At 39.0% G+C, this 27,532-nt stretch overlaps 1 protein-coding gene across 1 annotated transcript; it reads right to left on the bottom strand.

The window, feature by feature from the left end:
- Positions 1 to 1,872: 1,872 nt before the first annotated feature.
- On the bottom strand, positions 1,873 to 27,515 carry ARF4 (ADP ribosylation factor 4). The gene is made up of 6 exons (XM_032323082.1): positions 27,087 to 27,515; positions 15,696 to 15,776; positions 15,128 to 15,237; positions 9,482 to 9,553; positions 6,108 to 6,233; positions 1,873 to 2,826 (listed from the first exon to the last, which is right to left on the bottom strand). The coding sequence occupies exons 1-6, from the start codon at positions 27,151 to 27,153 to the stop codon at positions 2,740 to 2,742; spliced, it is 543 nt and encodes a 180-aa protein (XP_032178973.1). The 5' UTR covers positions 27,154 to 27,515; the 3' UTR covers positions 1,873 to 2,739.
- Between the last annotated feature and the right edge of the window lie 17 nt (positions 27,516 to 27,532).

The raw sequence follows: 27,532 nt of genomic DNA on the forward strand, positions 1-27,532 counted from the left end.
ACGCATGAGAGAGGGGTCAAGCCGAGCAGCCAGCCCGCCATGGGGCCCAATCCCAGGGCCCTGGATAATGACTTGAGCAGAAGACAGACGCTTAACTGACTGAGGCACCCAAGAGCCCCACGAAAATAATTTCTTGGGATAAAAAACAGCTGAGTTTTGCCAAGTCACGAAGCAAATGTTTCCCTTGGAAAAAAAAAAAAGTAATCTTGCAAATCTAACCCATTTGGTGAAAAGTAGGCAATTTTATAGATTCTTAATGCAATCCTTTCCAACAATGATAGTAAGAGCTGCTTTACATCACAAATAAGATTATATGGATTCTATTTATTCCTTTTTTCAGTTTGTGAAAGCATTCTGGGTTTGTTTTTAAAATACAGTGGTCATTTAATTATGACCACAACACTGGACCTACTGGAAGTTTAATATAACCTAGCTGAAACCCACAGAACTACACATACTACATCATGTATTAGTTTCATCCAACAAGGAAGGATACCTTTCTCATTCAGACAGAAGGGAGAATTCATCCAGTGGGCTACCATGTTGCATTTACATCCAGTGACCCATGCTAAACACACCCTTTACCCCAGTAAACTGTATGACAATCATCAACTACTTAATTCCAATTTCCTTTCACTTGTTCTGGCATTTCTTTTTTATTATTTATGATTCAAAAATATGTATCATTTTACCAGCATATAGTTGGTTTGGAAATAAGATTTCAATCCAGAAATTTATGTGAAGCTGTAAAAGCCATTAAGAATTTAAAAGATGCCGGGCTCTTCAGCAGGGAGCCTGCTTTCCCCTCTCTCTCCCTCTCTGCCTACTTGTGATCTCTCTCTGTCAAATAAATAAATAAAATCTTTTTAAAAAAAAAGAGGGCGCCTGGGTGGCTCAGTGGGTTAAAGCCACTGCCTTCGGCTCAGGTCATGGTCTCAGGGTCCTGGGATCGAGTCCCACATCGGGCTCTGCTCAGCAGGGAGCCTGCTCCCCCACACCCGCCTGCCTCTCCATCTACTTGTGATCTCTCTCTGTCAAATAAATAAATAAAATCTTTAAAAAAAAAAAAAAAGAGGGGCACCTGGGTGGCTCAGTGGGTTAAAGCCTCTGCCTTCGGCTCAGGTCATGGTCCTAGGGTCCTGGGATCGAGCCCCGCGTCGGGCTCTCTGCTCAGCAGGGAGCCTGCTTCCCTTCCTCTCTCTCTGCCTGCCTCTCTGCCTACCTGTGATCTCTGTCTGTCAAACAAATAAATATTAAAAAAAAAAAAAAAAAAGAATTTGAAAGATGTGTAAGATACATAAATTATTGACAAACTAAGTTAGTTACACATAAGGTTACGAAGGTGAGTCCTTAATAATCTCAAAAATGTAGTTCATTAACTATATATACCGTTATTGCCTTATTAACAAAGAATTCATTACATGCAGCTCTCCATAGAAGTTTTGAAATATGTGGAGCTGAAACTAAATGTGCTTATTAACTCCTTGACGGAGGAGAGCAGCATATCCTTTGAGGTCTGCATTGTGCCACGCAAACAGCACTTCCATTTTTTTAACTAGCATTAGTTGTGAAACAAACACATGCATACATGCTTTTTGGGCAGTTCATTTTATTACAGCTTTTTACTCTTGATGTGAGTTTAGAAATGTACAGTGTCAAGTTCTATTTTATTAAAGGAAACTAAAATTCTGAAGCTACTCCCCACTCTGTTATACACATGATAGCAACCCATACCTTATTTTCCAATTTAAACAATTAGTTAACTCACCGAGACCTGTATTATTGTTTACAAAAATGCAATATATGCAAATTACTGTGCTAAATAAGAAAATCCATTTCAAATATCTTCTAGACTCAAAAAGAACACACACATTACATATTTTTATCATTTTATTAGGAATAATTCCAAATGGGTTATGAAGAAAACTTACTGAGTTTGATAAGTTTTTCAAAAACTCATTAATGAAGATGTGTTCACCGATAAACAATAAACATCAGCAGAACTATCATATACTGGGCAAAGAGTCAGGCTGATACCAAAAAGCAACATGCAACATAAAAAAGATACAATATAAAGGAAGACAATCTGCTGGGTATTAAAAATCATCTCAATATGAACTCTTTGCAACCAGCACTGAACTAATTAGCTATCAAATCCAAACCACACTAAGGTAAGCTTGGCTGATGAAAGCCAGGTTCAATAAGGGGGGAAAAATAGAAGTTCCTCAGTGCAAGAGATCTGAATAGTGTTTTGGAGCATTTCCCTGGCTGATACAAGCAGTATTAGAAAAACTTTTTGGAAAGGGAGAAAAATAAATACAAATGGAATGCTACATTTTTTTAAATCAGCAGACCGCCCCAGGAATGATAAAGGTATCAGTAAAGTAGCAAGGGGAAAACTTTAAAACATTATTTCGTGTGGGCTCAAAAACCATTCAAAACGGATTTATTTAAAGGTGTCACAATAGCTATGTCCAGGCATTTAGGCTTAAGGGAATTAAAATTAAAAGAGGACACTTTTTTCCCAAGTTAAGGAGAATTTCTTTAAAACCAAGCATATTGCTAAATAGCAATATTACACTTGGTAAACAATAATTGGCAACAAAATAAGTTTAAACGCTGTAATATTCTGCCCAAACCAGTCCCAGATACTGTTTAATAACCAAGATGCAAACTAATTTGTTGTAACAAGCCTAGACCAATTCTATCAAATATGTCCTTGGTTAGATCCAGTTTCATTTAACGTTTTGAAAGCTCGTTTGACAGCCAGTCAAGTCCCTCATACAGACCAGTTCCTTGTGTAGCACAAGTGGCTTGAACATACCACTGTAAAGAAAGAACAAGAAAATACTTGATTAACAGAACACTATATATAACCAGTCTTTAAAATTTCTTAATCAGAACATTAAGTATTTCCGCCCAACTGTGCAAGCACAATATTTAGTCAGCAGTTACCATACATGTACAGGAAAAGAGAAACAAAAAACTAATATATAAAACTATAGAAATAAAGAAGTAAATACAGAGGGCGCCTGGGTGGCTCAGTGGGTTAAAGCCTCTGCCTTCGGCTCAGGTCATGATCCCAGGGTCCTGGGATCGAGCCCCACATCAGGCTCTCTACTTGGTGGGGAGCCTGCTTCCCCCGCTCTCTGTCTCTGCCTACCTCTCTGCCTACTTGTGATTTCTGTCAGATAAATAAATTTAAAAAAAAAAAAAAAAAAGGAAGTAAATACAGTTTACACCTCACCATAACTTTTGTATTTAATAATCTCAGTAACTATATAGGACTATATATACAGAACTACAGTGTTCTCATACACACTTCTCACAAAACTCCTGTCTCAATTAAAGCTACTCCTACCTATTCATTAGATTTTATCAACAATCCACTCCTTAATCTGAAAAGAACGTTCATAGAAGATTAGTAACTACTTAAGGGGACCCATCAGGTCCTTCTGACCCTCTTTTGTTTCCCATAAAACTACATTCGGAGTACAGGAGGCAAAATTTTTAAAAAATAGGCACTGTTGATACTGGAGGCAAGCTTTTCAAATAATTTCACTATCTTTAGTCTTTGCATTCCAAAAAGTTTCACTTTTTGGTGGTGACAGAAAGTGTATGAAATGCCATGAAATGTTAACAAAGAGCAAGGAAAAGATCTAGAAAACAATTTAATTTCCTTTAAGCAATAGTTTATTTTTATTACTTTTCTTTATTGAACCATTTTATTCTGCCTTACAATAAAGACCTAAGTTTACTATCACAAGGGCAATGCAAGTATACCATTCTGGCAATAATTATTTGAATAACACACACCCCAGTAACCTAGAAGGCTGGTAAAAGGTACAATTTCTTATCTTCACAGCCCTGAAAACTGGTACCATTTACAGTTTATCTTGTTTGAATCAGGCTGGTACATCTCAAACAGCCTATACAGATACTCCCACAGCACAATATCTGCCTTGTTGACAACTTAGGGAAAAACCACTGTAAAGCACAAGTCACATTAAAGTTTGTGATATCATATTTACATATAAAACAGTAGATTGTATTTTGCCGGTATTTAAATCACTGATCTAAAGCTACTGGAGAACAAGTATAGTATTTCTTTTTTTTATTATTTTCTTAAAAGATTTTATTTTATTTATTTGACAGAGATCACAAGTAGGCAGAGAGGCAGGCAGAGAGAGGAGGAAGCAGGCTCCCTGCTTAGCAGAGAGCCCAATGTGGGGCTCCATCCCAGGACCCTGGGATCAGGACTTGAGCCAAACTGAAGGCAGAGGTTTTAACCTACTGAGCCACCTAGGAGTGCCATAATGTTTCTTTTAATTTTAAATTCAAAACTTGTTTAATGTCATAACTATAGTTCACAAGCTTTGGATGTTAAAAGGCAAACAGTATAAAACAAGATTATCTAAAATACAGCTTCACTATGCAGCAATCAAAAGAAATGAAATCTTGGGGCACCTGGGTGGCTCAGTGGGTTAAAGCCTCTGCCTTCAACTCAGGTCATGATCTCAGGGTCCTGGGATCGAGCCCCAAATCGGGCTCTCTGCTCGGCAGGGAGCCTGCTTCCTCCTCTCTCTCTGCCTGCCTCTCTGCCTACTTGTGATCTCTGTCAAATAAATAAATAAATAAAATCTTAAAAAAAAAAAAAAAAAGAAAAGAAAAGAAATGAAATCTTGCCTTTTGCAGCGACATGAATGGAACTAGAGGATATTATGCTGGGCGAAATAAGTCAATTGTGAAATAAGTCGATCAGAGAAAGACAATTATCATAGGATCTCCCTGATATGAAGAATCTGAGAGCCAACGCGGGGGGGTTGGGAGTATGGAAGGGAAAAATGAAACAAGATGGGATCAGGAGGGAGACAAACCATAAGAGACTCTTAAATCTCACAAAACAAACTGAGGGTTGCTGGGGAGAAGTGGGTAGGGAGAGGGTGGCTGGGTTATGGACACTGGGGAGGGTATGTGCTCATGTTGAGTGCTGTGAAGTGTGTAAACCTGGCGATTCACAAACCTGTACCCCTGGGGCTAATAATACATTATATGTTAATAAAAAATAAAAAATTTAAAATACGGCTGCAAAAATATTACAGTTTTAGTAAGAAAACCAAATTACAAAATACTTGCTGCAGAGGTCTTTGAAAGATATAAAATTAAAACAAACAATATCAATAATCTTTAGATGGGGTGCCTGGGTGGCTCAGTGGGTTAAGCTTCTGCCTTTGGCTCAGGTCATGGTCTCAGGGTCCTGGGATCAAGCCCCGTGTGAGGCTCTCTGCTCAGCGGGGAGTCTGCTTCCCCCTCCCCCTCTCTCTCTGCCTGCCTCTCTGCCTACTTGTGATCTGTCAAATAAATAAATAAAATCTTTAAAAAAGAAATTACATCTTTAATGATACTAAATGTTTTAAAGATAAAGTTAACAAAAATCAAATGAAATAAAGGTATTTAAACATTTGGCTCCTTAAAAGATAAATATTAAAAGTTTAAAAATGGAGGGGCCCCTGGGTGGCCCAGTCAGTTAGGTGTCCGAATCCTTATTTTGGCTGAGGTCATGATCTCAGGGTCATGAGATGTAGGCCCATGTTGGGCTCTGCACTGGCCGTGGAGCCTCTCTCTCTCTCTCTCTACTCTCTTGGCGAGGGCGGGGAGTGGGGGTCAAGGGAGATATTAACATAGTTTAAAAACTGAACACACATTTTTTTAAAATAATTTTTAAAGATTTTATTTATTTATTTGACATAGAGAAATCACAAGTAGATGGAGAGGCAGGCAGAGAGAGAGAGAGAGAGGGAAGCAGGCTCCCTGCCGAGCAGAGCGCCCGATGCGGGACTCAATCCCAGGACCCTGAGATCATGACCTGAGCCGAAGGCAGCGGCTTAACCCACTGAGCCATCCAGGTGCCCCCTGAACACACATTTATAAAAAAAGTCTGGAAGGGCTCATGTTTGTAGTGTATTACTGCTTTTTTTTTTTTTTAATGGTATGCTTATTATCTGTCCAAAAGCGACAATTGCTTAATATGTATTGAAGTGAATACTTTCTTAAACAATTACATTAATTCTAAGTCAGGAGATTAACATGAACCTCCAAATACTTACTGTTCTGTTACGAAGAGACTGAAGACCTAATTTATCTGTCATTTCACTGATGGCCATAGCATTTGGCAAATCCTGTTTGTTCGCAAAAAGCAGCAACACTGCATCTCGCAACTCATCTTCCTGAAGCTGAAAATAAAAGCTAAGATGTTAACAACTAACAATCTGAACTCAATCACTGTGACAAAGTAGGTAAAACACTGTCTTCCTGTATATACCACTTATTCAACCTTGAACACATTATTAAACATCAACCTAATTTCACAACATAAAGTTCAGGCACACTTAAATCTCATATCCTTCAATTTTTAAAACCCAAGAAAAAACTCATATGCCTTCAAGTAAAGCAAAACTATTTTTCAAGCCAATCATCCCGCACTCCATTAAAGTACATCATTCATTTGAGCTTTCATGATCACCCATTAATATTAATGTCAGGACTAGTAAGGACAAGAAACACATATGGAAATAAATATTTACAGCAGCATCTTATGGTACTCAGTAGTAGAGGACTCTTTTTGGACTTTTATTCCCTTCCAGCCAGCAGGGCTAGACAACAGGAGGACAACAGTACAATGACTAGGGCATTAGCAGTATCGTGAAAAAAATTCAAGAATAATGTAAGAGTATAATAATAAATAATACAGGAGTAAATAGTAAGTAACAGAACAATAATAAAAGTAAATACAAGAGAAGACACTGGTAGGAATGAGTACTGACACATGCCACACCACGGATGAGTGCTGAAAATTAATGCTAAGTGAAAAGTAACAAAAAATTTTAAAAAACCACGTATTACATGATTCTATTTATATGAATGCCTAGAACAGGCATATGCATATAAAGTAAATGAGTGGTCATAAGGGCTGGGGGTTTGGGGTACACTGAAGGAAGAAATGGAGAATAAATACTAATAGTTCTAGGGAATTTCTTTATGGTCAATAAAAATGTTATAAAATCAGACTGTGGTTAATGTTTGCAAATTCTGTATACTAAAAACCAATAACTTACATATTTTAAATGAGTGACGTTTATGGTATATGAATTATACCTCCATAAAGCTGTTTATAAAAAGAGTAGAAGGCGTGATATTTAACTCCTTGGACAAACTACCATGACTTAGTTATACATACACTGGCACAAACTGCAATACTGTCTTAAAAGCAACGAATGAGAATTAAGATTTCATTTCAGTAAATATTTTACAGCTATCCAAGTTTGAAACCATGACGAAGTACATCCCCAACAATTTTTACAATATAAATACAGCTGACCCTTGAACAACATGGGTATGAACTGTGGGTCAACTTCATACATGGTTGTTTTGCTGCACATTACTGTAAATGCATTTTCTCTTCCTTGTAATTTTCCTAATAACATTTTTTCCTTAGTTTACTTCATTAAAGAATACAATATAAAACACACATACCATTCAAAATTACGTGTTAATCAAGTGTTATTGGTAAGGGCAAGAGTAAGCTATTAGTTTTTCTGTGTGAGATAAATCTAAAGTGATATATATTTTTGTAAAATACAACTGACAGTTGAAAAACAATCAAGGATGTGGATATCGTTTTCCAACTTTTCTAGTATTTTAGTTGACTCACAAATGCATAGAAGTATTCCAGATGAGAAGTGGGACTGCCAGGAATGCTGCAGAAAAATGTCCACATTCAGTGGAAAGCTGGATTAGATGTCTTTTGGAACCCTTCCAAGGTTAAGATTTTCAGATTCTTTTCAAGTATGCCAGTCACTTTAATTATCATATTTAAAACAGATTCCATGTTGAAGTGTCAAGCCACAAAAAAACTGGAGTATTAGAATAGTTCCAAAGATACTAAAAAGAATTTTACTTGAAATCTGTTATTTAAATGACAAAGCAAAGACCAAAACAAAAAATGTCAAAATAGAATTCTTACTAATCACAGTGAGATTCTTGTCAAGCTGGAGAACAGCTTCCGCAAAATCCTCTGCCCAATTGCCTTTACTCCTAAAATGAGGTTCTGGAACACATACTGAATAACTTTAGTAATCTGTATCTCCATCTGCAGGTTTTGTGGTATGGTCTTTATCTCATCGGAATTTTCCATATTGTCCAAATTCATCTTTCTGTTTGCTCTTTTCAGTCTGTATTCCTAAAACCTTGTCTAAACATTTGTTCTAAAACATTTCTAAAGCTTGTCTTAATTGTAATTTCTTCTTTCCAACATCAGTTTTTCCTCCAAATTCCAAGATTCCTGGTGTGATTTCATTATTAATTTAGCTTTAATACATGTTTCATGTTATCCATGAGCACACTTGGGGTTAATTTTCTCCAGGTTTTTTTAAGTGCAGCTCAAAGTTGTATCCTATCTAATACAAGCCTTTTTCATTTCAAAAGCAATTTTTAACTCTTCAGTTTCCCTTTCCAGGTCTTCAATTTTAGCTTCAATTTGCTTATCTTGCATGATTTGTTCTAAAGCTTTTTCTTCATTTGCATCAACCACTGATTTATAGTCCAGGAGTTTTTATTTTGCCTGTGCTCTCAGCCTGAGCAGCAGGGTGAAGTGGTCCTTGGGATGCACACCTGGACACCAGACCTGTGCTGGCCCACCCTCCCCACCTCCCACTCCAGAGTCAGAGGGTTTGGCAGCTGCTTACTTCTTGGGTTGCAGCCAATTCTGACTGGTGAGAAGAAAAGCCACCTAGGACAGAAAGGCATGGCCTCAGGAGGCAATATGCCCACCACTAAACTGTGGCCAGCAAAAGCAGTGAAGTTTTTCAGGACTCAAAAGTTATACATGGATTTTCAACTGTACACATGGTGGGCGGGAGCCATGAGCCGGCACTCCTAACCCCCAGGCTGTTCAAGGGTCAACTGTACATGAAAACAATCTGGTACCATCATCAACCAAAATGCTACTACCATAGGTGGAATTCTTTATCATGGCTGCTACTATGAAATATTTCAGAGTATATACTATATAGGTACAGAATAGAGAAAACTGAACCCAGTGACCTTGGGAACAGATATCTAAACCAAAATTCCTAGATCACAAAAGTTCCAAACCTATAGATTTTTTTATCTATTAAATAAAGCACTGGACTAATGGAGACATCCTCAACCAGAGACCTATCAACCCCTGGAGCATGGTAAAAACAAGCTGAGCCCTCTTCCCACCTTAATGAAGTAGCTACTCTTCTGTCTGTTTAAAAAGCTCTAGAGTTTTTATGAGCATTCTTAAGAATCTGTGATGACTGTTCGTCAAGGTTCTTTCTAGCCCTGAAACAATTCATTTGTGTAATCTAATCACACTAAGATGTACCAACCACTAACATTACCATTGTCACCCTGAAAAACACATCTTGGAAATAACAAATTTAAAAAACTTTCTTACCATTTTCTGCAGCTCTTCAGCTCCTTCCTGAATTCTTTCACGATCATTACTATCTACCACAAAAATAAGACCCTGGGGAAAAATTGTTTTTATAAATAAATTGCAACAGTTAATCTTAAATTAACTAAATATTTACAGACAAAAGAACCATACTGAATTAAAAATCAAGAAGCGAATGTCTCATTATTAAAAGAACAACAAAAAAGAACAGGGCCCTAAGTACTAAAAATAGATTTGAACACTATTTGTGATTTTGACTTATGTTATTTAAAAAAAAAAACGTAGAGCTGCTTGGGTGGCTCAATCAGTTGAGGATCTGATTCTTGATTTTGGCTCAGGTCAGGATCTCAGGGTTGTGGGATCAAGCCTTGCATGTGGCGCTATGCTCAGCACAAAGTCTGCTGACGATTCTTTTCCTCTGTCTCCCTCTTGCCCCTCTCCCACTCACATGCACATGCTCTCTCTAAACAAAATCTTAGGGGCGCCTGGGTGGCTCAGTGGGTTAAGCCGCTGCCTTCGGCTCAGGTCATGATCTCAGGGTCCTGGGATCGAGTCCCGCATCCGGCTCTCTGCTCGGCAGGGAGCCTGCTTCCCTCTCTCTCTCTTTCTGCCTGCCTCTCCGTCTACTTGTGATTTCTCTCTGTCAAATAAATAAATAAAATCTTTAAAAAAAAAAAAAAATCTTAAAAAAAAAATCTTACTCTTAACCAACCGACCACTTTTCTCAACTACACTATGAATAAATTTTATCCCACTTCCCTTTCATGTTAAGTGCAGATTATAAGTAACAGAATGGTTTATTATGAGGGAACAAAAGGAAAAAGAACTAACGAAAGATCAGAGTGCCTAGGTGGCTCCGTAAGTTAAGCCTCTGACTCTGGCTCACTTCCCGATCTCAGGGTCCTGGGATCAAGCCCCGCATCGGGCTCTCTGCTCAGCAGGAAGCCTGCTTCCCCCTCTCCCTCTACCTGCCTCTCTGCCTAATTGTGATCTCCTTCCCTCTGTCAAATAAATGAATCTTTAAAAAAAAAAAAAAACCACGAAAGATCCTAAAGATGCATGAATCTAATGACTTAATTAGCATATTCAGTAAAAGGCATGCACAAAGTGTTTCAAAAAAAAGAGGGAGAAGGGGCACACAAAATGGTTTTTGTAGGCTTACTTATGGAAAAGTCGGCTCTGCTCCACAATATTATTGACTTGATCAAATGAGAAATTCTTTTCTATTTATTTTTTAAGTAAATTCTAGGCCCAGTGTGGGGCTTTAACTCACGACCCTGAGATCAAGAGTCACACTCCACAGACTGAGTCAGTGAGGTGCCCCCCAATATGAAATTCTTAACAAAAAGAAAAGTAGTAACCACTCCTACAGATATTCACAACTAGAGAGAGATTACCTTAATAGCTTTGTTAAAATCTATTCCTATTAATACTAAAGTGATTACTTTAAATTTTTTTAAGATTTTATTTATTTATTTGACAGAGACCACAAGTAGGTAGAGGCAGGCAGGCTCCGGGCAGAGCAGAGAGCCCGATGTGGGGCTTGATCCCAGGACCCTGGGATCATGACCTGAGCCGAAGGCAGAGGCTTTAACCCACTGAGCCACCCAGGCGCCCCTAAAGTGATTACTTTAAATATTCTCTCCACAACCCTGACCACTGAAGTGTTTTTTGATCATTTGTCACTTAATCACAAACTGTCTTATGCTTATTTATATAAATAACTAGATTAAATCCACCAAGAGCATAAAATCCATTTAGGACAAAGAGCTACTTAATTCTGTATTTATACCTCAGTACCATTACAGTTCTGAGCTTGCCAGGGTACCTAATATTTATTCTAGGCTATGGTCATTAAAATGACGATGTCCTTTGGTCTACCAAATTTCAAACCCATTTCCTTTGTCTCTGCTGGAAACCATCATTTTAAACATCCTAATCTCTGAAAATACTTTTGGTGCTATGAGAGCCAGTACGGCATAATGGAAAGATATCCAAATTCAAATCTCAAGACTACTTATTACATAAATGACCTAATCCTGGAACATGCCTGCTCTTCTATAAAAATAAAACCACACCAGCCAACTTTATCAGCCTGTTAAACATAATCATACAGATATAAAAGAATCTAGTATTGCACTTGGCTTATCACAGGCATTTAGTAAATATTGTCTCCCACTTTCCCTCCTAATTCCAAAAGCTACTGCTTTTTAAAGTCTATTCCTCTAGAAGAGGCAATGCCTCCAAAAGGCATCTAATTTTATTTGGACTACTAACTATCCATTTTTATTCTGTTTTAAAATGTAATTAATGCTATCGGTTCCAAAGTAACAGTATTGAGAGAAAAAGTATTTCAGTAATAAATTCAAAGTTATTCACCTCCTGGGACAACCTAGAATCAAGACTGTAGAAAAACTAGGATTCTCAAGTAAGTTCGGCTACAAATAAAAGACTACTTAAAAGACCAAGTACTTACTAATTTAGAAAAGCAAAATAATTGGAATTATCTAATGAGGGAAGAAGAATTTATTACAATAAACAGTGTGTCCTGGCTCTAGGAACATGATTAAACAGTATTCATTTCTTTTTAATTTTATAGCTAACAGAAATGATCAGGAATGTTAGAAAAGCTGGTGGAAGAGCTTAGCTGAGATTACATCAGGTAACACATAAAACTTTCCCTGTAGACATGAGTTCTCTAGGAAGAAGTACTTGGGACTTTTGATTATAAGATGATCCAAAGAGGCCAGGAATGGATCTAATGTCAAGAACTCAAAAGTAAATGGGGCAACTGGGTGGCTCAGTCAATTAAGTTGGACAACACTTAATTTTGGCTCAGATCATAGTCGCAGGGTTGGGAGATCAAGCCTCATGCTGGGCTCCATGGTGGGCATGGAGCTTACTCAAGATTCTCTCTCTCCAGCTCTCTCTTTACCCCCCCCCAATACATGCATCAGCGCACTCTCTCACTCACCTCTAAAAAGCAAAACAAAACAAAAACTCAAAAGTATATTACAAAGCATTCTAAACAAATGCAGGATAAGATCAGGCTTACTCTTGGTCAACAATTACAAATTGAGGATTAGCAAAGTTTTACACTGTTCCTAACTCTACTTCAAGAACACTCTCTAGGGGCGCTTGGGTGGCTCAGTGGGTTAAAGCCTCTGCCTTCGTCTCAGGTCATGATCTCAGGGTCCTGGGATCGAGCCCCACATCAGGCTCTCTGCTTGGCAGGGAGCCTGCTTCCTCCTCTCTCTCTGCCTGCCTCTCTGCCTACTTGTGATCTCTGCCTGTCAAATAAATAAATAAAATATTAAAAAAAAAAAAAAACACTGTCTAAATGAAATGACGATGACTTACTTTATAATAATCTAAAATAATCTAAAAATCTACCAGAAAGAAACATCAATAAAACAATATTGGCCATACCCTAATAATTGAAGTTGGCTAATAGATACGTGGACGTTTATATGCTAGTCTCTCTACTTTTGTGTACCTTTGACAATTTCCATAATGAAATTTTTTGAAGCATGTGACTTGCATCAAAATAGCTTTTCCAGGGGCGCCTGGGTGGCTCAGTGGTTTAAGCCTCTGCCTTCGGCTCTGGTCATGATCTCAGGGTTCTGGGATCAAGCCCTACAATGGGCTCTCTGCTCAGCGCAGAGCCCACTCCCCCCCCCCCCCCCCCCCGTCTGTCTCTCTGCCTACTTGTGATCTCTGTCAAATAAATAAAATCTTTAAAAAAAAAAAAAAAAAAAAGCTTTTCCAGGTGCCTGGGTGGCTCAGTCATTAAGCATCTGCCTTCAGTTTGGGCCATGATCCCAGGGTCCTGGCACTGAGCCCCACATCAGGCTCCCTGCTCTGTGGGAGGCCTGCTTCTCCCTCTCCCACTCCCCCTGCTAGTGTTCCCTCTCTTGCTATGTCTTTCTTTGTCAAATAAATAAATTAAATCTTTTAAAAAAAGGATTTTCTAATCACACCTAATGAACAGAAATATTCTAATTTTTAAATAAAAAAGCATGCCATTTATTTAACAGGACACACTACTTAAACCTGGTAACCAGTTCCAGCCAGCTCACCTAGGGTATTCACTGCCACCTGGTGGCAATATACCTCACTTGCATACTGTTTTAAGAGTTGGAAGAACAAGAATGACTTCTGCGAATCTTAAAACTTATGAAGTGCTTGTAACATCACACATTACTTAAAAATTGTATCATCAACTCCAACAGTAAACAAAAACTGATGAGAAACCTCTCCCTTTTTACTACTCCTGGTAGTAAACACAACTGAGTTGGAAAGAGGTTAAAGAGAAATCTAGAATAAGAACCACCTCTCCAATCCTAGTAAGTCCTTCAAGCTTCAGCTGGTTCCTACATAACAATCAGACTAGAGTAGTGAGTGAGTGGTTCTCAAGAGGGCCCAATTTTATCCCCAGAGCATAATTTGAATATATGGAGGTATTTTTGGTTACTGCAACTGGGTTGGTTGGGGTCTGCTACTGGCACCCAGTGAATAGAGGCCCGGGACGCTGCTAAACATTCCACAGTGCAGAAAACCTCCCCTCACCCCAACAATGAACAGTTAACTCAGCCTGAAATGTCAACAATGCTGCTACTGAAATACCTTATACCAGAGCCTTGCTCTTCAAAGTAAGGTCCCAAACCAGCAGGACCACCACCCAAGAACCTGCTAGAGATGCAGAATCTCAGGCCTTACTCAGTCTGACCTTACTAAATTAATCAGTATTTAATATCCAAGTGATTCATATGCACATCAAAGTTGGAGACGCATTACTGATACTTAGTTTAAATCCCCCGAGATTCTAATTCAATTGGTATGGAGTTAATGATCAGCACTTTGGCATTTTTTTTTTTTTTAAAGCTCCCCAGTGATTCTAATGTGCAGCCAAATTTGAGAACTCCTGCTCACAGACTACTAGTATTTCTTCCCACTGCCACTATTATATATACTACATGGTAATATAAAAATACCGTACAAATCAATTAAATGGATCTACATAAATATATATTTTTAAAGATTCATTTATTTATTTTAGAAAGAGAAAGAAAGAGAATAAGCAGGAGGGGCAGGAGAATTAGAATCTCAAGCTGGTTCCACACTGAGTGCAGAGCCCAACATGAAGGCTCTATTTCACAACCCTGAGATCGCAACTTGAGCTGAAACCAAGAGTCAGATGCATAACCGACTACACCACAAGGCACTCCAATATATTTTTTTCTTAGTCTATTTTAATAAGGTAAACACTTAACTGGGCTAAATGAAGGGCTATTAATTGCTTTTTATTCATTAAAAATTAAAATGACAAGAAAGTTACACAGAACGTTCTTTCTAGACTAAGAACAAAACAAACAGAACTACTGAGGAGACACCTGGTTCAATCCTGAGAACCATCCCCACCTAATCTTCCAAATTATTGTTATGATGGCTATGTAACTCTTCCCCCTGGGTAATTTAGCCTTCAAAGGCATGAGTGAGAGTGTTCACTGAAGAATATATAAGTGGTGATTAAAAAACCAACTCATATAAGAATGCCAACACCCAGCTAAATAGTAGTTATCAAAAGAAACTTTAAAGCCTAAAACATATAAAGAAAAGTTATACAAACTGTACAACATTCCTTACCTGGGTGTTTTGGAAGTAATGCCTCCAGAGAGGCCTAATTTTATCTTGACCACCAACATCCCATACTGTGAAACAAATGTTCTTATATTCTACTGTTTCCACATTAAAACCTACAAAGAAATAAAGACAGTTGTGCAAAATGTGATTAGGAAAATAAAACCCCTTACTATGGAATTCTCTCAGAATTGCTTTTTAAAAATCTACTAGATAATCAATAAACTGAAAAAACCTAAGCCAGTTATAATGATATATGAGATAGTACACTTGTCCAAACCGATAGAAAGCACACCAAGAGTGAACCCTAAGGTAAACTATGGACTTTGGATGATTATGTCAATGCAGTTATCAATTGTAACAAATTGGTGAGGACGCTGATCAAGGGGGGAAGCTATATTTACACTGAGGTAAGTTTACGAGTAATCTCTGTACCTTCCTCTCAATTTTACTGTGAACATAAAGCTCTCCAAAATAATAAAGCCTTAAAAATTGTTTCAAAATTAAACCATCTTCTATTTCTTTTACAATATAGTATTATGATATAATTAAAGTCATCTGTAAACTTTCTTACCAATGGTAGGAATGGTGGTGACTATCTCCCCTAACTTCAGTTTATACAGAATGGTCGTCTTGCCAGCAGCATCCAATCCAACTAGAAAAAGACATTAAAGATTTTAAATCTAGACCAAAAGAACACACACTATGAATTAATTTTACAACAAATTTCTAGTTTGAAAGCAAAAGTCAACTGCTCAAGGCCCAAATGAGTTAGAAATTACTTCGTTTCTGAATCCCAAGACAACACTTGCTGCAGAAAGCCTTTCCATTTTTCTTTCTAGACCTAGAGAGCCAGCATGTAGTAGTGAAAAGGAGAGAAGTATCTGACTGACTCAGGCTCTGGTCTCTAGATTTGCTTTGCCACAAAGCAGTCAAGTGTCTTTAAACCAGTCACTGTAGGAAACTGAGACCAGAGGAATTAGCTGTAAAACAAGGAGACTGAATCATCTAACCTAAGATCTTTTCCAACTCAAGTCCTTATTAATTCTATGAACTACTATCATTTTTAAAAACCCATTACAAACTGAATCAGAGAACACATAAAAACAAGTGAACAAAAATTACCAAAAAATGTTGACTGTGCACTAGTATCCTTAAATGATAATAAAAGAAGATGAGGCCAGGGCGCCTGGGTGGCTCAGTGGGTTAAAGCCTCTGCCTTTGGCTCAGGTCATGATCTCAGGGTCCTGAGATCGAGCCCCACATCGGGCTCTCTGCTCAGCAGGGAGCCTGCTTCCTCCTCTCTCTGCCTGCCTCTCTGCCTGCTTGTGATCTCTGTCTGTCAAATAAATAAAATCTTAAAAAAAAAAAAAAAGAAGAAGAAGAAGATGATGAGGCCAATTTTACCCATATCTAAATTCATTCCTACATCAAATGCACAGAAATGAGAACAAAAGACTGGTTAATTTAGGTTATAAAAAAATGGCCTTATAGTCATCTCCAATGTAATGAACGTCTAAATTCTTAAAAAACGATTCCTTTGAGGCAGATATAAGTAGGGAAGAATGTGCTTGTTTCTGAAGGAAAAAAAATCCATCCTGGATTTAGAGGGTATACCTCTTCATTACAGTGATAGTGATGAGCAAATTAAATACTCATTTTTTAAGTATGAATCTCTCAAAATCTATCTCAAAATCACGTTCTATATTGTCAAACCCTTTTAAATGAAGGTCAATATCTAATAACATCACTGAATGTATCATTGTTCCAAGGACACCACACATATGGCCATCTAGATTTATGCTATCACAGATTTTGAAATGAATTCAACTTCATTCATGATTTAAGCAAAGATGCTTTTTAAATATTTAAATCAAAGCATTACTTGGCACATGAAGCAAACACTGTTAAGTTAAAAAACACACACACACACAGAAATCACCCCCCCTTACCTACTTTACCTTACTGCGAAAGTAAATTTAACTTTTATCAGTTCAATTGAGAACTAAAGGCTATAGGCAATTTCATACCCCTTCCACCCATATAACCTTTTCTGCACTGTACCCTACAAAGGTTGCTTTAAGATTTCTCTGTACACTGAGGCAATTTATGTCTTTGTATCCTGTTTCTTTTAATCAACTGTCTTCCCTACTCCTTCATACTGAGATATTCAGGTTTATTCTTTCCAAAACACTATAATACTTACTAGACAGAGTGAGCAACTAAGCCCTCACTCAAGGGCACAAGAAAAACCAACTGGCACCAGGAGGTGCTTTGTTTTTTGAGGACAATATAAATAAAAAATCAGAAAATCTAGCTCTAAAATACACCCAAAGAAACAAAAGTTAACTACCTTAAGTCTGATATCTTCAGTAAAAATACAGAAAACGATGGGGAGAACAATATGATCATTTCATTGTTTGAAAACCTGTTTCTGTGATATAACAGAGCACTGGATGTTATGAGCAATTGACAAATTACTGAACTCTCCCTCTGAAACTAATAATATACTATATGTTAATTAACTGTATTTAAGTAATAATTTTAATTTTTAAAAAGATTTTATTTATTTATTTGACAGAGAGAACAGGAAAGCATAAGCAGAGGAAGTGGCAGAGGGAGATGGAGAGGGAGGAGCAGGCTCCTGGCTGAGCAGGGAGCCTAACGTGGTGCTGGATCCCAGGACCCTGGGGTTATGACCTGAGCTGAAGGCAAATACTTAACCCAATGAGCCACCCAGGTGCCCCGAATTAAAATTTAAAAAAAAAAAAAAAAAAAAAGCAGTAGCTGTCTCTTGAAAGAATAAGTCCTTTTCAGGTGATTTTGATCAAATTTTAAAATAAAGCAAAATTCACCATTAAGTAACCAAGGTAAAAGGGGTGCCTGGCTGGCTCAGTCAGTTAAGAGTCTACCTGACTCTTGATTTTGGCAAGGGTCATAATTCCAGGGTCTTGCGATTGAGCTGAGTTGGTCTCTGTGTTGGATGTGGAGCCTAAGGGTCTCTCTCTGGGGTACCTGAGTGGTGCAGCTGGTTAAGGAGCTGACTCCTGGTTTCAACTCAGGTTATGATCTCAGGGCCCTGAGATCAAGCCTTGCATCTAGCTCCGTGCTCAGCATGGAGTCCTTGATTCTCTCCCTCAGTTCCTCCCCCTGCCTGTGTGCATGCGCACACACACACACTCTCTCTCACAAATGAATCTTTAAAAAAAAAAAAAAAAAAAAAGATTCTTGGTGGTGCCCGGGAGGCTTAGTCAGTTAAGCATCTGCCTTCAGCTCAGGTCATGATCCCAGAGTCCTAGAATCAAGCCCTGCATCCAGCTCCCTGCTCAGTGGGGAGTCTGCTGCTCTCCCTCTGCCCCTCACCCCACTCATGCTTGATCTCTCTCAAATAAATAAAATCTGGGGGAAAAAAAAAAAAAAAAAAGATGCTCGGGGCGCCTGGGTGGCTCAGTGGGTTAAAGCCTCTGTCTTCAGCTCCGGTCATGATGCCAGGGTTCTGGGATAGAGCCCCACATCAGGCTCTCTGCTCAATGGGGAGCCTGCTTCCCCACCTCTCTCTCTCTCTCTGCCTGCCTCTCTGTCTACTTGCGATCCCTGTCAAATAAATAAAATATTTTTTAAAAAAAAGATTCTCTCCCTTTCTGCACCCCGCGCCTGCTTGCACTATCTCAAAAACAAACAAACAAAAAATCAATAAAAAAATAAGTCAAAATAGGATTAAGCCCAAGTCAGAAGTGAAACTAAGATGTTCATCAGAAAAACACCAGGAGGTGCTTTGTTTTTTGAGTACAGGACAATATAAATAAAAAACCAGAAAATCAAGCTCTAAAATACACCCAAAGAAACAAAAGTTAACTTTCTGTTAATTTTTTGTTAAAAAATCTTTTTTTGAAGATTTAATTTATTTATTTTCTTGACAGAGAGCAAGGAGCACAAGCAGGGGGAGCAACAGAGGGAGAGGAAGAAGCAGGCTCCCCACTCAGCAGGGAGCCCTATGTGAGTGAGACTCAATCCCAGGACCCTGTGATCATGACCTGAGCCAAAGGCAGACTCTTTACCAACTGAGCCACCCATAAAATTTACGTTTTGAGAACTATAGCAAATGCTAATTCTCATTGGAAGTCCAACTAAACCCCATACCATCACTAAAACAATTTAAATCTAAAAATACTGACACAGAACAAAGAAACCCAAGACAAATATGATGATATATTTTAAGTTATAGAAAAGCACAGAGGGAACCCAATTTTTAACCAAACTGTTAACACCTGCTTGTGTGCATAACTAATATTCTACTTCTAAGTTAGAATTTTCTTCACACAAACATGTGTTACTTTCATTAAAAAAAAAAAAATTCCAATATAACACATTTCCTTTATGAATATGTTGGCCTGGTTACATTTCCTGATGTATCTATTAGGAAGATGACTGCTTAAGAACCTTGAATATATTTTATACAATTATTTTTAATGAAAAAAGGGGGGAAGTGTTTACAAAATAATGCAACCGTAAGGCTTTTTAAGGAAGTTATTTTAAAAATAAAAACTGCAAGATAACAGCTAAATAGCTCACAGCTACATACAAGATTCTAAAATTATGAAGGTATCTTTTGAGTTTCACAAAAAAGTGTCATATAAATGCAAACCACAAGTTTTTTTAAAAAAAGGAATTTCTAGGGGCACCGAGGTGGCTCAGTCATTAAGGGTCTGCTTAGACTCAGGTCATGATCCCAGGGTCCTGGGATTGAGCCCTCATTGGGCTCCTTGTTCAGTGGGGAGCCTGCTTCCTCCTCTCCCAACTCCCCCTGCTTCTATTCCCTCTTTCACTGTCTCTCTCTGTGTGTCAAATAAGTAAATAAAATCTAAGAAGAAAAAAAAAAATTCTACTGTGAGATTAAAGATGCACAAATGAATGCATACCATCCTTAAAACTCATCATATAGAATTCTTTACTCAAAAACATGTTGGTCTAACAATTTTGTGCTACTTCAGTCATTTCTTAAGTACATACTTCCTTAATGTTGCAATATTTGGCAATGAGTTTTCTCCACAAAATGAAACTATAACCAATTCTCACCTAGCCAAGATAAGACTAATCTGTACATTCCAGCAATGCTCTCCCCTCCCGTCCACCCCCATAAACAAGTCACTGTATTGAAAGATATACTGGAATTACTTGTTCTTCTTAACTGGACCTGTACTTTGACCAAAATATTAACAGCAATAAAACTACCCCAAAACTCTTAGCCAATCATTAAAAAGTATGTCTACTAAAGTGTGGCAGCAAGAAATATTTATATTTTAAGTTAAAGACACTAGATTCCATGATCTCAAATTGAGAAAAAAAAAAAAATGCAGAAAGGAGACTGGAATGAAAAAGAGTATTCTCAGATGGATAAAATTTCACACAGAGTATTTTTCTTTCTCATGGTTTCCTTTATCTTTCAATTTTCCACAAGGAAGCTTAAAATACAACTTCACAATTACTTAAAAATAATTTAAATTGAGTGCTTATTGTGTTCCAAGCATAACAACAAATGACTCCATACATTTTTGTAACATAAAACTTACAATTACCCTCCATTTTTTCAAATGCAGCATCTGAGGTTCAGAAATGTCCCCAGAGTCACGGAAGTAGAAGAGGGGTCTTATGGAAAAACTAGATCCCTCAGACACACCTGAAGCAAATATAAAATGGTGTAGCTGCTCTGGAAAACAGTTTTGTTAATTCCTTAAAGTGTTAAATATAGTTAACACAGAACCCAACAATTCTACTCCTAAGTATTTATTTACCCAAGACAATTAAAATTACATGCCCATATAAAAACTTGTTTTCAAATGTTCACAGCAGCATTACTTGTAATAGTCAAAAGTGTGGAAACAATCAGATTTCCACCACATGTGAATGCATAAACAAAATGTGGTATATCCATAGAAAGGAATTACTTTTCAGCCTTAAAAAGGATATAATATGATATAATATGAACCTTTAAAACATGATATAATACGAACCTTTAAAACATTATGCTACAGTGAAAGAAGCTAGGCACTAAAGGACACATTGTATGATTACATTATGTGAACTATCCTGAACAGACAAACCCATAGAAACTAAAAGTAGATGAGTGGTTGCAGAAGAACTAGGGAAGAAGGGGAGCAGTAACCACCAATGGGTATAGAGTTTCTTTCAGGGCTGATGAAAATGTTCTAGAATTAAGACAGTGGTGATAGTGGGGGCACCTGGGTGACTCAGTTGGTTAAGCCTTCAACTCCTGATTTCAGTTCAGGTCATGAACTCACAGTGGTGGACTGAGCCCCTACTGGGCTCTTTGCTGGGCATGGAGCCTGCTTAAGATTCTCTCTCCCTCTGCACACGCACGCACGCACACTCTTATAAGCTCTTTTTAAAAAAAGAAAAGACAGTGGCAATGATGACACAAGTTTGTGAATATAGCAAAACCACTAAACTGTATACTTTAAAGGGATAAATTTTATGTTATATGAATTATATCTCAATTTTTTAAAATTAAAAACAAAAACCAAAAAACCCCTAAATCTATACCAGAGCTCTCAAATGGTATTTATATACTGCCATCTTGCCTTTAGGTTTTTCTGGTGGACACACTGTATCTTAGTATTTTATCTAATTCTTCAGAAGTCTGACCATCAAATCTAAAAGTAAGGCTACCAGGGGCGCCTGGGTGGCTCAGGGGTTTAAGCCGCCGCCTTCGGCTCAGGTCATGATCTCAGGGTCCTGGGATCGGGTCCCGCATCGGGCTCTCTGCAGGGCAGAGAGCCTGCTTCCCTCTCTCTCTCTCTGCCTGCCTCTCCATCTACTTGTGATTTCTCTCTGTCAAATAAATAAATAAAATCTTTAAAAAAAAAAAAAAAAGTAAGGCTACCAGATGTACAGAAAAGTAATTATAAGCTTAGGTTTTACTTCTACCCAATAGATCAGAAATATCTGCACTTGGAGCAATGTGTTAATTAGCAGCAAATTACCAAAGTCTGAGAGCCATTTGCAATAATGCCAGAGGGTACAACTAAAAATGTACTTTTATCAACTTCTAGTGGCATCAAACTAAAGATTTTTGCCTTTTCTATTGTTTCTTTGTATCACATAACTAATCAGAAGGGCTTTTTTTTTTTTAAAGGTTGGCAATTATGTTTTCAACTAATGACCTGAGAAAATGCTCATAATAAGCTAAGTCAAAAAGAAAGAACATAAATTTCCTCTTAAAGCCTGACAATAGGGGCGCCTGAGTGGCTAAGGGGGTTAAAGCCTCTGCCTTCGGCGCAGGTCATGATCTCAGGGTCCTGGGATCGAGCCCCGCATCGGGCTCTCTGCTCAGCAGGGAGCCTGCGTTCCTCTCTCTCTCTCTCTCTCTGCCTGCCTCTCTGCCTACTTGTGATCTCTGTGTATCAAATAAATAAATAAAATCTTAAAAACAAAAAAAAAGCCTGACAATAAATATAATAAATGTTAACAATAGTATAATGGTGGAATTAGTTATTCTTTCCCATATTTTTAAAATTTCTTAAAAAGGAACATCTTGTTTTTAGAAGGAGAGTATTTTTTTAGATTTTAAAAATTAAAAATCACGGAAGGCGCCTGGGTGGCTCAGTGGGTTAAGCCGCTGCCTTCAGCTCAGGTCATGATCTCAGGGTCCTGAGATCGAGTCCCGCATCGGCCACTCTGCTCAGCAGGGAGCCTGCTTCTCTCTCTCTCTCTCTCTCTGCCTGCCTCTCCGTCTACTTGTGATCTCTGTCTGTCAAATAAATAAAAATCTTTAAAAAAAAAAATTAAAAATCACGGGCGCCTGGGTGGCTCAGTGGGTTAAGCTGCTGCCTTCGGCTCAGGTCATGATCTCAGGGTCCTAGGATCGAGTCCCACACTGGGCTCTCTGCTCAGCGGGGGGGGGGGGGGGGGGGCCTGCTTCCTCCTCTCTCTCTCTCTCTCTCTGCCTACTTGTGATCTCTCTCTCTCTCTCTCTCTGTGTCAAATAAATAAATAAGTATTTTTTTAAAAGATTTAAAAATCACATAATAAATGTATTTACAAAATATGCCAGGGAGTGGGGCTCAGTTGGTTAAGCAACTGCCTTCAGCTCAGGTCATGATCCTGGAGTTCCAGGATCGAGTCCACATGAGGCATCCTGCTTGGCAGGGAGTCTGCTTCTCCTTCTGACACTCCCCCTTCTCACGCTCGCTCGCTCGCTCACTCACTCACTCTCTCCCCTCCCTCTCATTCTCTCTCTCTCAAATAAATAAAATCTTTTAAAAATATATATATAGGGGCGCCTGGGTGGCTCAGTGGGTTAAAGCCTCTGCTTTCGGCTCAGGTCATGATCCCAGAGTCCTGAGATCGAGCCCCCACATCGGGCTCTCTGCTCCGCGGGGAGCCTGCTTCCTCCTCCCTCTCTGCGTATCTCTCTGCCTACTTGTAATCTCTGTCAAATAAATAAATAAAGATCTTTAAAAAAAAAAAATATATATATATATATATATATATATGTATATATATATTGGGGCGCCTGGGTGGCTCAGTGGGTTAAGCCGCTGCCTTCAGCTCGGATCATGATCTCAGGGTCCTAGGATCGAGCCCTGCATCAGGCTCCCTGCTCAGTGGAGAGCTTACTTCTCTCTCCCCCTTCGCACTCTCTTGCTCTCTCTCTCTCAAATAAATAAAATCCTTTTAAAAAAAATATATGCTAGGGAAAAGGCATGAAATCCCACTCTATAGCTTGAAGACTCACTTAAAATATTAGTAATATTTTTCAAATTGGCAAATAGAGGAACCTCTCCGGTCCCCACAAAACCACAGTCACATATAAGACAATACAGAATTACACTGTTATTAGCAATCCTTTAAAAAGCAACATTTTCTCAGCTTTTCAATGGGAAAAAAAACTTACAAGTTCAAAGAGCTTAGTATTAATAATTCCTCTACAGAACACATTAGTGTTTTCCAACATAAACAAAACTTGGGGAGCCATTTCCCAAAATTACACAGATCAAGACACTGGAGATCAGTCTAAAAATAAGGTAATGCAGGGCTACATGAAATATCTAAAATGGGAAACTGTTCATCTTTGAATTTAAGCTCAATAATATCATTCAATAGTATCATTCACCTGAGTGATTTCTCAAAAAAACCTAAACAGACAATTTCTGTTGATCTATACTTTAAGCAACATTACATTTAAAACACTGCATTGGTTTTTAATTAGTTAACTACAAGCTGTAACTTCAAACACCTTTTAAAATTATTTGAACTTCTGGGAGAACAAGTGTAGGAATAAAATGTTAACTTCACAGTACTTTGGCAAACTAGATTCATGTGCTAACTGCTATCTTTCAGTAACACTTAAAAAGGATAAAGACTGGGGACACCTGGGTGACTCAGTGAGTTAAACCTCTGCCTTCTGCTCAGGTCGAGATCTCAGGGTGCTGAGATCGAGCCCCACAAAGGGATCTCTGCTTAACGGGGAGCCTGCTTCTCTCTCTCTCTCTCTCTCTCTCTCTCTCTGCCTGCCTACATGCTTGTGATCTCTGTCAAATAAATAAATAATATCTTTAAAAAAAAAAAAAAAGGGATAAAGTCTGAAAAAGTCACTGACTCAAGAAGGTATGAATTTTATGTAAGCCTAATAAAGAAAAAGTGCACTTATCTGTCAGAGAACATTAATATGAGAAAAGCAATCATTAACTCATTCTAAACTTGAACACAAGCAGAGAGAGACCTTGAGAGTGATTATTTATGCATTCACTTCACAAAGTTGGACAAAAAAAAAATCAATTATCAAACTTCCATTTCACCTCTTTCCCTACCCATGCAATATCCTCCCCTAAGGTTATGCTTCATTTGATGAGTAAACTTGACTTTATAACTTTAGTGTGTTTTTTTTTTTTTTTTAAGATTTTATTTATTTATTTGAGAGAGAGAGACAGTGAGAGAGAGCATGAGCAAGGAGAAGGTCAGAGAGCGAAGCAGACTCCCCATGGAGCTGGGAGCCTGATGCGGGACTCGATCCCGGGACTCCGGGATCATGACCTGAGCCGAAGGCAGTCGTCCAACCAACTGAGCCACCCAGGCGTCCCATAACTTTAGTGTTTTTAATCAAGGAAACCTAATCACCCCAAAATTAAAGAGCAAAACAAGAATAGGAAACCAGAGTAATAAGATATTTAATATAAGAAAAAAGTAATTCCAAATCATGACTTCTATCTCTTGCATAAACACACAAAATTAAATGCTTTTCCATTTTCTTTCAACCGTTATTTTTTGGGGATAAGGGGAGTAATGCTCCCCTAATACAGTAAATTCAGTAAAGTGCTTATAGCATAACTCTACCTTTCTTCTCCCTCTGAAACTTTAAGCCATCACCAAAGACTTATAGTACAAAACACAGCAATTCATTTACAATAAATATTAAGTAAAAGGACAAACATAGTACATTTCCAGGAACACAACTAGTTCCTGGAAGCCAGGTACTAGTTAATTTCTTTAAGGAACAGCCTGGAAATTCATTTATCACAGTCCAAAGTCCTCCCAATGACTTCAGATCCTTTTCAGACTGTCAACTTTCAGCTACCTTAAAAACCTAATATGCTTGCCCTCCTTTAAAAGTTGTCTCTATAAATGAAATCTAAAAAAGTTTTAAAGAGAAAAAATTTTGATTTATCTTTATGAAAGAATTAACTATTCCATGAATTGTAAAGACGACAGAAATAACAGAAAGGAACTAAATGTGTAATCTTCATACACCTCGAATTACTACTGAATCTAGCTTTGGAAAACTTACAAAGAACTGAAGTAGAACTAGAACTAGAAAACTAGAAAATACAACTTTTCCTCCCCACTCTACAAAAACAAGCTTCTGAATAACCAAGTTTCAACATTTAAATTAGAGGAGCTCCTTTTCGCATTACTGAGGTCCACAGAGCTTAGCTGTGATGTAGAGACGACTCACAGTAATATGGGGGAGGGACTGCTTTACATCACCCAAGTGACAAGCCCCTTCTCCCTCAGCTGAAAAACCAACCAAACAAACAAAAAACTGGCGTTGAAAAGTAGCTTTTAAAAGCTTATTTTCCACAAGAATCTTTTTTAAAACCCTTTGTAATTAATTATTACTGAACAAGGCTATCCTAAAATTAAGGGTCCCGATGTTCAGTTACTAGGAATTTGTTATCGGCTTAAAAAATTAAAAGTCTTTTTGTTAAACCTTAACCAGCTAGATAAAAATCAGTTTGAAAACCAAAGACAGTAAACCAAACGTACTTAGTTTTTTGAGAGTGGCCAAAAAGTGATTGAAGATAAACTCAGTTTTCAGGAACAGTAATAAGGAAAAGAACACGAAGTGGAATCCAGCGCAAAGTAAGTTGGGCGAAGTGAGCGCTGAGGACTCCGGACTCTTCTGAAACCGAGGGTGCTCCCTTGCCACCGCTCTGGGCCTGGTCACTTCCTGCCTCGGGCGGCTCCGGGCTCCCGGCGACCGCTCGCTCCACATACCACTGGAGTGTGCAGAGTGTGTACACGGAGCAGAAAGGGGGAGGAGGAAGGCTGGAGTAGTTCTGCCTGCGTCCTGACCGCTGCCCACACCGGAGAAGAAGGAGCCAGACCGCACTCTCAGAATGGGCCCCGCCAGTGTCTTCCGGGCTCAGCGAGATCAGAAGAGTTCGCTTCCCCCACATCTCCGCCCAATCCTGTCTGATTTCAGTAACATCAAGGAGAGAAAGCCAAAGCCAGAGGAAGAAACCTTGTCCCGCGGCCCTGCCCGGCTTCTTAGACAGATCTGGGGCGACCGCCCACCTTTCGCCCCATTGTTCCCCCTTAAGAATTCCTCCTGACCCCGAGCCGCCGCCCCTCCCCCCACCACAGCGGGCGGAGGGACAAACAGGCCCCGAGGCCGCCCCAAGCACTGAGACCCCGCCTGCCCTCAAGCTGTCGGGCCGTCACTCACCCATCAAAATGCGCATCTGCTTCTTGCCGAAGAGGCGGGAGAAAAGGGAGGAGATAGTGAGGCCCATGGCAGTAGTGGCACTTGCGATGGGCAGGAGCAGAAGGGGGTTTGGGGCGTCCCCGGGCCTTCTCCTTTCACGCTCCCAACAAACTGAGCGAAGGAAGAGGAGCTGAGGGAGAAAGAGGGCGGCAGAGGCGGCTCGCTAGCCGGCGTGTCGAGCGAAGCTCCAGAACGCGAACTAACGGGGCGAGGACCTGCTCGACGACTGGCGCGGCAGCTCCGGGTCTGGCGTTTTAGGCTTCTGCTATGCCACGTCACGCGGTAGCAGCGGCGACTCCAGCAGCTGCCCGGCCCCTCCAACGCGGACAGAATCGCGTCACCGCGGCCCCAACCCCCTGCGCTTCCGGTGTTGGCCGAACCACTGCGCCTGCGCACGAAAGGGATAG

This window comes from Mustela erminea, chromosome 1 (genome assembly GCF_009829155.1).
Source record: "Mustela erminea isolate mMusErm1 chromosome 1, mMusErm1.Pri, whole genome shotgun sequence".
Classification (NCBI taxonomy): Eukaryota; Metazoa; Chordata; class Mammalia; order Carnivora; family Mustelidae; genus Mustela; species Mustela erminea.